Source organism: Hylobates moloch, unplaced genomic scaffold (assembly GCF_009828535.3).
Source record: "Hylobates moloch isolate HMO894 unplaced genomic scaffold, HMol_V3 SCAFFOLD_14, whole genome shotgun sequence".
Lineage (NCBI taxonomy): Eukaryota > Metazoa > Chordata > Mammalia > Primates > Hylobatidae > Hylobates > Hylobates moloch.
In genome coordinates, this window is record NW_026652289.1 from 727,228 (window position 1) to 739,814 (window position 12,587).

Genomic DNA, 12,587 nt, shown 5'->3' on the forward strand with positions numbered 1-12,587 from the left:
GCGTGGCACCGACAGAGTCCTGGGGATTGTGCAGCTGGGATGAAGGGCTGCGTCCAGCACCGGATCTGGCCGTGCCTCCCATCCCTGGCTCCCACTTACAACGACACCTTTCTACAATTTCCCCACGACTCCTTCACTGAAGAACCAGCTTCTTAGCAGATACTGGTGTCCACTTGATTCCCAGCGTTGCTGCACATCTGCTGCTCACGTCCAGCTGCCTGGGCGGCTGTGCCAAGCCCTCCCATTCCCTGGCTCATTAGCTCTGGCCAAGGCACCTCTCACAGCTTCCACTTCCTTGTGTGTGGAACTGGCCCCACGGTCCTGAGATCTGCTTCACAGGGTTGATGCAAAGGCTCATCTAAAATAGCCTACGTGGCAAATTCTTCGTCAACTCGAACATGTTTTCATTTTTGCTTGCTTTCGACATCCCCTTTAACTGACTGGGACGTTAAGTAAGGGAGTGATTAGGAGACCTGGAAGAATAGAAATAAAGAGTTGTATAAATGAGGGTATTTTTTCTTTTTTTGAGACAAGGTCTTGCTCTGCTTCCCAGGCTGGAGTGCAGTGGTGCAATCTCGGCTCACTGCAGTCTCGACCTCCGGGGCTCAGGTAACCGCCCCACCTTAGCCTCCTGAGTAGCTGGGACTACAGGTGTGTGCCACCACACCCAGTTAATTTTTGTATTTTTTTGTAGAGATGGGGTCTTGCTCTTTTGTCCAAGCTGGTCTCCAACTCCTGGGCTCAAGCAATCCTCCCATCTTGGCCTCTCAAAGTGCTGGGATCGCAGGAGAGAGCCACTGTACCTGGCCTATGAGGGTATTTTTGAAGTTCACTCATTTCTTCCAGAAAAAACAATTCCTTCCTGGAGTAACTTCCCCGCTGTAATTAAAGGTGCAGACGTGCTGGGTGAGAGTCAAGCGCTGTGTCCAGGCGTGGGCGCTCTCGGCTCTGCTCTCAGGTCCCAGGTCTCAGGTGCTGTTTCTCTTTCTCATTTCTGAAACTGCACTTGGTCTGACCCAGGCAGGACACACAGAGGCACATGGAGAGTCTCCAGGGCTGCCGAGTGGCCATACTGGAGAGGCTGACTTCAGTCCTAAGTCCTTGCCCCTGTCGAGCAGCTTTGTGCCTCTTCAAAACACCTGCACATCCAGAGCACAGTAAGCCTTGAGGAGGACGTGGGTAAAACGATGCATGTGGCGTGTGAGGAGCTGGAGAAAAGTGGGCGAAGGCAGATCAGTGCCGATGACCCTTTTTTTTTGAAACAGGATCTCATTCTGTCACCCAGGCTGGAGTGCAGTGGGATGATCTTGGCTCACTGCAACCTCCGCCTCCCGGGCTCAGGCAATCCTCTCGCCTCAGCCTCCCAGGTAGCTGGGACTACAAGTGTGTGCCACCACGTCCGGCTAAATTTTTTTGTATTTTTGGTAGAGACGGGGTCTCGCCACGTTGGCCAGGCTTGTCTCAAACTCCCGAGCTCAAGCAACCCACCTGCCTCAGCCTCCCAAAGGGCTGGGGTTACAGGCTTGAGCTACCACACCCAGCCTGAGCCACCATGCCCAGCCCAGATGATTCTTAAATAAGAACAAGCTAAAAACACTTTTTAAAATTGGGCACAGAAAACACATGCATATTTTAGTTTTACATAAAGAAATACTCAAACCTAAGGAATGTATTTTCTTATGCTTGATGTTTCTTATTCATGGGCCCACACATTCAGGTCAAATATCACGTTCCTAAAAAATGACTCTAGTATCTGTATATAAGGCGGCACTGTGGTATAAATAAACTTCGTATTCAATTACATTATAAATTAAAACAATATAGTCTATAATTATATTGATATTGTAAGAAATTGAAGCTTTAAAAATTTCTACTAAATACCAAGCTCAGATAAAAATTGCTTCCTGTTGTTACCTATGTCACTAAACAATCATTTTCTCTTTGTGTTTAATGATTAAGTGATTGTCCAAGTCTTCAATTTTACACGCCTGCAAGAAAAGCATTATGGAAGCTTCCAGTCGTCTATTAATAACAGCTGCTCGGCAAATCTCACGACACCGCTGTAGAAACACAATGTCTTCCACAGAGAGCTATTTCACAGTAAAGAACCAAGCGCCTTAGTCCACTCCTGCTGCTATGACAAAATGCTTTAGACCGGACAATTCAGAAACAGCATAAATGTGTGGCTCACAGTTATGGGGGCTGGAAACTGGAGATCAAAGTGCTGGCTGGTTTGGTGTACGGGAAGGGCCCAGTCTCTACTTTCAATATGGTGCCTGAACGCTCTTGTCATCATATGACAGGAGGGATGGAGGGGAGGCCACTCTCTGAAGCCTCTGTTATCTGAAGCCTCTATTATAGGGGCACCAATGCTGTTCACGAGGGTGGAGGGCTCATGACCCAATCAATCCCCAGCCCTGGGACCCCCCACCCTCTAATACCGTCACCTTGGTGATTAGGTTCCAACACAGAAATTGTGGAGGAATAGACATATTTAAACCATAACACCCGGTATCTCAAATCATTACCACATGCACTGAGGCAGTTCTCTTAACAGTTAGTTACACATTAAACTAATTTGAAACAATCTGCACAACTACCCATTTCTAAGAGATACTGAGAAAGTCACATGAGAAACAGCAAAGCCACCGATCGAAGTAAAAGCCAATAACCAAACATCAGGGTCCTGCAGTCCCACCGTAGCACACAGCCATGGCCTCTGGAATTTCAGACCACAAGCATTCCGGCTCAGACGGGTGCTCAGCCAAAGGCCACAGTGAGAACGTTAGGCTCTGTGGCCACGGGAAACCCGTAAGGTTGTCACAAGAGGGTCCCTGCAGGTCTGAACATCCAACTTCAGGGCGACTGTCTGGGGTAAAGACAAACCCTGACCCCATCGACTAACCTTCCCTTTACCAAGGGCACCGCACACTGCCTTTCCTCTGGGTTCCAGAGCTTTGCAAAGTCAAGTGACCCCCCTGCTTTGGAACCTGCCTCTGCACACGTGCATCTCAAATTGTGCGTGACCACCTGTCCTGAGTCTGAAATGGAGCTGGGCCATCCCAGAAAGTCGGCTCTGACTCCCCTGGCTTCCATCTTCATTTTCCTTCACACAGGCTTTCTGTTAGGAGGCATCACACCTGCCCCCCACACCCCTGCCACACACATGCACGGGGACACGCGAGCACACGCACACACACCTCTGCTTCTGCCCAACGCTGCCGCTGGGCGCAGGCTGGGGCAGCCCCAACAGTGCCTTCCGGTGTGTGGTGGCCACAGCCCAGCTTCCTAGTGGGGACAGGCACTGGTGTCTACAGCTGACCCCAGGATGAGATGTCCTTGATGTAGCTACAGCATCGCCACAGGTCTGATGCCAGGAACCACTAAAACCGGCCTCTGGGGCAGGTGGGGAAAGGCTTTTCTTGATCAGTGTTTCTCTATTTGATTCATGTGTTGCCTTTAATGGAATAACTATTGTTATCTATTCTCCATTCAATATAAATTTTCCTGCAATGATAGTAAATTGCATCTGTATACCAAAGATTTATTTAATGATCATCAACTCTTAACAACACTCCTGACTTGCCTTCTCATCTCACTCAGATGGACGTCCTTGCCCCCAGCTCAAAAGCATCAGGGTTTGCAGAAGGCTCCTGAGCAGCCGCTCACCTGGCGGCCGCCTCCCATCCAGCTCAGAGGCGCCTCTTGCAGTTCAGAGGGAGCAGCACACGGACCGGAAATGCATTACGAGGAGCAGCTGCTGAGCTGGGCAAACGTTCAAAATGGTTTAGAGAAGAGAAACCTCCTCAGAACCAACTCCAGGTTTGCCCCATCTGCTGACAGCACGAAGCACTTCCGGTGGGACCATGTCTCGTTCTCTGTTGCTCTCCTCTCTCCTCTCCCCAGTGCCTGCCAGTGCGGCCCTCACTCCCTGGGGGCCCTAAAGCCGCCTCCAGAGAGGCCCTTTGCTCACAGTTTGCACCTTTCATACCTTTTATCTCCTGGTCCCTAAGGGCTCAGAGCCGCACAGCCCAGAGCAGCCCAGGGTTCCCCTCTGACGGTTTATCTGAGGGTAACTTCTTCCCCCAGCACTGGAATTACACCGACGGTTTATCTGAGGGTAACTTCTTCCCCCAGCACTGGAATTACACCGACGGATTATCTGAGGGTATCTTCTTCCCCCAGCACTGGAATTACACCGACGGTTTATCTGAGGGTAACTTCTTCCCCCAGCACTGGAACTACACCGACGGTTTATCTGAGGGTATCTTCTTCCCCCAGCACTGGAATTACACCGACGGATTATCTGAGGGTATCTTCTTCCCCCAGCACTGGAATTACACCTAGACCCAGCAGGAGCAGGAGAGAGGTGTCGGAGCCACCGGTCATGGAGCTGCATGGGACCCAGCTCCGCATGGCCTGGGAGCCAAGGACGCTGATGCCCGCCTGGCATCCCACTGACTCTGGAATGAAAAGAAGGCCTGTTCCACTGGCTTTCCACAGTCTGGATCTCTGTGTGTAGATGGACCCTACGTTTCCACGTGGACTCTGAAAGGGGGGAGTTAATTTCACCAGGCCCTCAAATGTGCTTGCCAAGGTATCTTTGTGGCCTGTTTGATAATGTCATCCAACTTCTTAGGTGCACAGAAAGCATCACTGACGCCTGCCTGTGGCGGGTGAGCACATTCTCGCTGCCCTGCACGGGGACAGAGCCCGTCTCAGTTCCCTCCCAGGCCCCGTGGGAGGGAGGAAAACCCAGGACTGCGGCAGAATTGAGACAATTTGACATCAGGCCAAGTCCTCAACACAAGCAGAATTAGTGCTAAGAGGTTAAAAGGTTATTTGAGGTCATATGGATACGACACAGGTCAGGAACGCTGAGAAGTTGATTAATATTATAGTGTAATATTAATGTTAGTAGCAATTAACAGCAGCATGCAGGTAGGTAAACAACCATGAGAAGAGAAAGGTGAGAGGAAGACAAAGTGAAGACTCACATCCGGGTGGGGGATGGCATACTGTCCCTGGATTGTGTAGGCCTAGAGAGAGAGAGAGAGAGAGACCCCGTCAGACTGCGACCTGGCTGCACCGCGGCTCAGCACCCGCCGCCACCCTCCAGCATGACAGGGACCCTCCGGTAGAAGCTTCCCCCTCATGTGCCTCTCCACCTGTCCCCATCCTAGGACAAAGAGCCAACCCTCCCAGGGCACCAGGAGCCCCAGGGGAGCCGCACCCACTTCCTCTGGGCGGGCAGAGCTGAGCTGGCCAGTTCAGCGGGCGGGAGGGAAACAGTTCAGCCTTGATGCTTCCGACTCCAAGTTTCTTAAAGCAAAAGAATCGAAGAGTGATCTGTTTGATCCCCCAGTAAGAGGTCCACTAATTATTAAGGTTTTGAAAATTTAATCAGCCATCTGAGTAAATACTTTTGGGAAATAATTTGCCCCAAGAAGTCCAACAACAAAAGAAAGCTCTAAAAGGTGACCAAAACCAATTCACCAAAGCCAGTCTACGTAGGGAGCGGGTCTACATCAGTCACGGTTGCTGCCTCTCACGACTGCCCTGAAGACAGGGAGGGGTGGCCCTCCTGACGTGGGGGCAGCAACGCACCCCTCCCGAGCCATCGTGTGGGGCTCCTGAGGCCTCATTTTGGGTTCAGTATTTCCCTTGCCTTCAAAACAGTGACTCGAACCTGCAGCCTCTTCCCACCCACCCTGACTCTAAATCCGGGCAGGTGAGAGAGGCCCCACCTGCCCCACAGGTCCCGTCAGTGGAGACGCTTTCAGGTGATTCAGAAACTCATGGCCAGACAACAAATGGACCAAACAGAGTCAAGGGAGAGTGAAGACCACAAACAGCTGTCAGGACTTGGGACGTGGACGGGGCTGCACCAGGCCTGGTGGCAGCCTGGGGGTGGAGGGAACGGCTACCAGCCCCTGGCTGTGTGGGCCCCATGCCACTTCTCATGAGGACCTGTGGTATCGGTGTTCGAGGTGACCACACGTGGGGGTGGGGGAACCCTGTGCACCTGAGAGGGACGCCTCAGGGAAGGATCTGTGTCACCTCTGTGCAGCCCAAACCCTCCCATGGGTTTTGAATCTGCCAAGAGTTTTCATCATAAACAACCCAATCCTGGGAGTTAAAGGCCAGTCGACCTCCAGACAGGGACCCGGCTACAGCCCGGCTTTGAAACAAGCCCCAAGGCTGTGAGGCCACAGTGCTGCATCGGCTGAGGAAGTAAAAGAATCTTATCAGATAGAGCAGGAACCAAGGACCTCACTGTCCTGTACAAAGTGTCTTGAGGACCACCTGCAAGTGTTTTGTAAAGGTGCTGCCCGGGGCACGTTCCCATGTGTCACCGAAGGTGAGGGGCCCTGGAACTCATGCTGGGAGCCGCCCCCTCAGCGCACGGGGTCCCAGTTCAGCCCTGACTGTCTGAGCTGAACCACAAGAGCTCAAGCATCCTGCATCCTGGGCCACGCGGGTTTTCTGACGGATCTTCTTACTGTTGTTATGTTTTCTATCTGCTCGTCCCCTAGCAGGCTCTGCTGATTTAACTCATGACCATGTCGTGCTAGAAACGCGGTGGTGGCTGACAGGAGCTGCTGCTGGGTGCCCCCAGAGCACTCACAGTGGTGGGGCATCTCCCAGGTCCCTGATTTCTCCAATTGGACAGAAATAAAGTGGACAGGCCCTCCAGGTTAGCTCCCTCGGGTCTGTATTGGGTTGTGTGTCCTAATCTAGGCACTGTGGGTCTGAGTCGTCAAGGAGACGCCAGGGGCCTTGCAGGCTCCGGTCTTACTCATGCCCACACTTCTGGCTTTGCATTTCGGCAGCTCCCCTGGGTTACCTCAGGGTGGGTAACTCCCTGGACTCTGTCCTCCACCACCAAGGCTGACCACTGGCCAGACCAGACTGTCCCCAGGGCCCCGGGGCCCAGCTCTCAAAGGGCTGACATTTTAGCATCAGCCTTGGGACAGCACCCACTGCACAGGGCCCTTCACCTGCTGCAGTCGGGAGGGCAGGCTACTGCTTTCTTTACAGGAGTGAGGGGTGCATGGCCGGTGGCTGAGCAGGGCTCAGCTGCACCCCCTCTCCCCTGGAGCTGTGACTCCACCCCGAGTGGCTTTAAGACTCCACATGTGTTTGTATAAACACACCTTCCTTTTGAAAAAAATCCTACCTTTTATCACATGATATCATCATGGATTTGTTTAAACATCAAGGTGGAGTCCACAGAGGTTACTAACCTGGTTACCTAACCATGAATTTGGGGAAAGCAGCGAAATGGAGTTTTGCACAGGGACTTCTCCCGCTGTGTGACTCCTTGTGACCCTGTGACCTGAGCCCCCTAGGTCGGCGAGGTAAGGACATGTCCCACTGCCCATAGGGCTGTGACACCAGGCAAATCCCTGGCTAGCCAGGCCCAGTTTCCTGGCTATAAAATGGGAGTGTGCCATGTCCTGGGGCTGCTGTAAGGATGGCATGTGCATGTGGGGGCTCCCTGACCACAGCAAGGCAGGAACGGGTGTGTGCCAGGCTGTGGAGACGAGGCCAGTATTGGGGAAAGGCATGCCCTGCCCTGAGCACATGGGACCCCTGGGAGGGAAGGGATGGACATACACTCCCTGTCTCTCCCTCAAGCATGGGCCACAACTGGGAGATCTGATAAGATTCCTTTACACCATAAGGCAAAGCACCAGGAAAAGTCCTAACATTTGCCCCTTCTCTCCTTTTTGATGGTAAAGTCAAACCTCAGGCCTGTTCTGCCCTGCCAGGGTCACCTGTGGGAACGTCTGTCTCAACTCTCCCTTGAACAAAGACACACATCACGGCCGACTGGACACAGAGCTCTTCCAGGCCAACCCCCGCCGGACACCTTCAAAGTCTGTTGGCCACAGAGTGGCCCTGAGTGGGTGGGTGCTCCCTGTGCCCTGGCCGGGGTTTGGGCTCAGGTGAGGGGCTGCGGCAGGGCTCCCCTCCTCCACTCTCCTGCAGAAGTACTGCCATCCCTGGCGGGAGAACACAGAGCTCAAGGGCTGAAACCAAAAGGGCCAGATCTGCAGACCGGGTATGGGGTGCCTGCGAGGCCCCTGCTCACAGCAGAGGGAGGTCCGGACACAGCGGCACAGACGCCCGCTTGTCGGGCCACGCGTCTTTCCTCAGTGCAGAGCTCCCTCCTCTTCCATGTCCCTGCTACGAGCACATCCTGGGAGTTTGGGAACACGGATGTCAGGGGAAACAAGACCCTGGTTCTCACCGTGCTGTTTCCAATGTGAGCCGTAAAGTCACCTAGAAAGCGCCTGCGCGCCGGCTAAGTTTCCTAAAAACACCCAGTTCCGGGAACTGGATTTAGGCAGAGCCAAGTCTTCCTGCCTGGGTCAGGGAGGGAGAACGTGATTCCGTGGGGCTGCCTCTGTGGGGGGGATGCCACTCTGAAGGCCCCCTGCGCCCGCCTGGTGCTGGGTGTAGGTGGAAGAGCTCTGCCTCCAGCACGGGTGGGAGACGTGCACGTGAGAAGGCGAGAAAACCTGAGTGCACTAACGGGCAGCGGCGGGTGCTGCAGTAAAAGGCTGAGGTTGGCAGTGGAGGCCGCGAGCGGATCGGCTCTTACCTGACCACCTGCAAAAATGACAGGGGTGGAGGCGGGCTTTGGGCGGTAGGGAATGGTGGCACCTTTCGGTGGGGACTAGGAAAAGGGACAGGAGAGGGAGAGAGAGCGTTAGAGCAGCTTCGCAGCCTGGCAATGGGGAGGCGTGCCCCGGCCCAACCCACTCAGCCCCTGCACCAGCTCCACCCTCCCCACACCTCCCTGAGTTTCACAGCAGTGCTGGGGGAGGGGAGTGAAGACCTCCAGCCCCCACACCCTCTGTGTGGCTGTCTTATGGCCTGTCCCTCCAGATGGCTCCTTTTTGCTGAGCCCTGGGCTGCAGTTTGCCACACACCGGCCTCCTGAGAGTACCACCTGCCCCGAACATCCCTGGGAGGCTCTGTGGCAGTGTGGAGGGTCAGTCCCACTGTGGGAGGCCAGCTGGGGTGCGTCCCTTGTGCACGAGACCCTGCTGGACAAGGGCTGGCCACCAACCCAGACGGCCCCCTGCGGTGCTGGCCCCTCCACGGGGGCCCCTCCTGGGATGCGCGGGGCCCTGCAGGCCGGGCTGCACGGCTTCACAGGGAGCTGCCCCTTGGAGCAATTCTCTTGAATGCTCTGGAGAAAGTTGAGCCCTGTAGGACTCCACCGGGACCTATATCCAAAGCGCTTGGCTTGGCCCGTGGTGACAGTCAGCAGAGATCTCCACAGGAGACTTGGAAACATCCCACTTCACTATTTGAAAAAGCATGTTTAAAGCGCTTATAGACTCTAAAGGAAAAAATCCCACAGTTATGACGAGGTTTGCCGTAATTTCCCTTGGTTATTCTGTGAGAAACACAGGATTAACATTCTCAAGTGCTAGCATTTTTAGCCTGCCCTCCTTCTCCTGGGTGAGTCCCCTGTCTAACTGTCCCCAGGGCCCAGGTCAGGGAGGCAGAAGTCCTGGGTCTGGGGGGCACCACAGCTGGGGTTGGTCCAGCAGGAAGAGGTGGGGGCTGGAGCCCATGAGCCGTTCCTGGCAGGGGGCAGCCTGTCCTGCAGGGAGTTCTGGGGCCTTGGCTGACTCAGGGCCAGCCCGGCGCTCAGGGAGTGCCACTCACACTCAAAGTCCCATGATGGGGAGTGGGTGGCTGGATCCACAGGGCCAGGGCCCCGGGGTGTGACCTCAAGTACTGTGGGGAAGGGGATGCGGGGCGGGTCTGGGCTGACTCAGGCTGGGCCTGGGGTGGGAGGAACTGACTGAGGTTGATGGGAGCCGCCACTGCCCTCCCCGGCTCCTGGAGATGCCCAGCCTCGGGCCGGTGCCCCTGTGCTATGGGCCCTGGACCCCCACCCTGGCACAGGAGCTCCCAGCTGACCCTGACCTGTGATTCTTGCTTCTTGTCTGGGCACAGGGCCTGCTGGCCTCCCCTGGGACTGCATGAGCCTCCCTGCACTGGGTGCAGCGGTGCTGGGCCCTGGGTGGGCAGGGCACCATCTGTGGCGATGTCTGTATTCTCAGCAGGACCCACCCAGACTCATGGCACCCTGGGCAGCCCTGTCCTCTGTCATCTCCTGGGTGTGAGGTGAGGCACGCCCACTACCAAGCCCAGAAGTCCTCCAATCAACCAGGAGGGCCCTCAAGGCATCCTTGGCTTTATTTTTCCAGTCACTCTTCATCTGAGGGCAGACCCAGCTGTTTCCAGGTGTGATGAATCTTCCTCGCTGGGATGATGGACCCTGGGCCTTGGGATGCTGCACAGCCAGTGGGAGTGAGAGCAGCTGCCTGGCCATCTTTATCGGCCACGTCTGCCATGAGCTCCCTGCTCAAACCTCCCTGCCCAGGAAGGAGACAAGGTGGTTCGGATGACGGCCCTCGGGGCGTGGGCAGCCTTGGGGCAGCGGGTGCACCTGCATCTGTGGAGCTGCACCTGGCACTGCACTGGGACGCAGGCAGCAGAGGCACTGGGTGACGCTGACGAGACCCACGTGTTGTCGAGGAGCTGGACCTCGGCCCTCCATTAGGGATGTCCCTCCTAGAACTGTTCATGTCACTGGCTGCTCCTGAGCCTCGGCCGGCAGGGCCTCCAGGGCCTGAGACTGGAAGGTTCAACAGATAGCTCAGACCGGCATGGCACTTTCACCCTAACCAGGGAGTGGGGAATATTTCAGAACAAGAACATTTTGAAACATATTTTTGACTTCACAAAGTATCAAACTTCAGGGAAACAACAACTACGCAAACATTTTTTACAGAGTCAAACGTGGGGTTTGAACCCCAAGCCAAGTACAAGAGAGGAGTGAGCCTGGGCTGCAGGAGGGGCTAGAGGCTGACCCTGCAGAGCTGCTAGAACTTTCCATCTGGGGCAAGGTTTCTTCATTTTTGCTTCAGGAAAGACTGGCAACTGTTGATAGCTTCACGAATCTTGAGTATATTTCAGAATTTGTTTCCTCCCCCCGAAATTTCAAGAGAGGCATCTGCTCTGAGCGGGTCCTTCTCTGCTTTTCCATTTTAATGCTTTTGTTCACTCATCTCTACTTCTGCATGAGTTTCGTATGTTTTCCCGAGTTCTGCCCTCTGTTCCTCCACGGTGGTTTGACGCCTCCTTCTGCAGAACTGCATGCGCAGAGGAGCCTCCTGCCTTTGCCTCCCTCCCACCCCCAGCTGCCCCTCAAGGCCTGGCTCCAACGTAAAGAGCACCGTTTCTGCAGCTCCAACTCAGTGCAGAAGACCCCTCAGGGGGATGACAACTTCTTATCCAAATCTGAAGATGAGAGGAGAGGCTCCCTTCTCTCCACATGCTCTTCCCTAGATGCCCCCAGGAAGACACGGGACCCTGGGCTGGCAGCCCCAGCACCCAGCACCCCTATGGTGCCCACACCGGCACCGCTCTCGCTCAGGCTGCCTTGGAAGCCCAGGTCAGAAGCCCCCCACAGCCCCAACTGTGTGAGTCCTTGGGGCAACCGGGGCTTCCAAGCCTTTGCCTGCAGTGCCGGGAGGCCAAATCCAGCACTGACGTGGGCTGGCCCTGGCGCGCAGACGGTACCTCCAGCATGACCACACAGATCTGCTTGACACACTGGATGATGGCGTCTGGGGTCCCCGAGATGGTCACTGCTCGCTCTGTGGAATTGGGCAGCATGTCCCCAGCCACCTGCACCTGGGCACCTGTGGACTGGAGAGAGGGGATGTTGGAAGAGAGCACCAAGGTGGCAGCACGTGGGGCAGCAGCACCTCCCGAGTCTCGGCACCCAAGGCAGCTCGGAGGACACTGCCTTGGAAACCTGCATACAGCCCACGCACCCCCTCCCCCGCCCCTATCCCAGCACCGCCCCTGCCACCACAGCCTGGCAGCCAGCCACGTGCCCCCTCCCCTGCCCCCCTCCCAGCACTGCCCCCATGCCGCCTCTGCTACCATGGCCTGGCACCCGGCCCTGCGCCTTCCCTCGGGCACACTTGACACCTGGCCGAGGCTGGACAGGAGGCATCTAATCAGAGGCGTTTTCAGGGAGACAAATGACTCTTTTCAAATACATGGAATTCTCTCTCCTCTGTGGAGTTTTAGGTCACAGAGAAAGGTGGACTCTGGTCATGGGAAAGGAAATGAAGATTGGGGCGGCTGCCCTGCTGCATAGGGCAAGGATTCAGGCTTTCCTTGAAATGGGACAAATGTGAGAATGTGAAGTTCACACCTGCAAACTCTGCCCACTGGGACAGGCCGATGGCTCAGGGCTGTCTCCAGGTGCCCTGGAGGCCCCTCACAGGGAGTAGCACCTCCCTGGAGGCCCCTTACAGCACCCAGTGCCCAGGGCCTCCCTTGCCCAGAACCATGTGACCAGCTAGTTCCTCCCTGTCCCCAGCATGGCCCATAGGTGTGCAATGGGTGGGCAGGATCCATAGGTGAGCAGTGGGTGGAAAGGGCCCATATTTGGGCAGTGGGTGTGGGGGGTCCATAGGTAGGCAGTGGGTGGGGGGGGGCCATGGGTGGGCAGTGGGTGGGGGGGGCCATGGGTGGGC

General features: G+C 55.5%; 1 protein-coding gene across 50 annotated transcripts in view; it reads right to left on the reverse strand.

Moving 5' to 3' along the window:
- The window catches only part of PCBP3 (poly(rC) binding protein 3), a 264,611-nt gene that overhangs the window by 18,502 nt on the left and 233,522 nt on the right, over positions 1-12,587 (reverse strand). For 21 of the 50 annotated variants that reach the window (XM_058427584.1, XM_058427585.1, XM_032753505.2 and 18 more), the window contains 3 exons: positions 11,617-11,745; positions 8,543-8,686; positions 4,998-5,039 (listed from right to left, as the gene is read on the reverse strand). In XM_058427584.1, the coding sequence (XP_058283567.1) occupies positions 4,998-5,039; positions 8,543-8,686; positions 11,617-11,745 (315 nt within the window). Of the gene's footprint in view, positions 1-4,997; positions 5,040-5,233; positions 5,323-8,542; positions 8,687-11,616; positions 11,746-12,587 lie in introns of all 50 variants that reach the window. The other 29 variants (XR_009209701.1, XR_009209700.1, XR_009209699.1 and 26 more) reach the window with 5 other exon arrangements.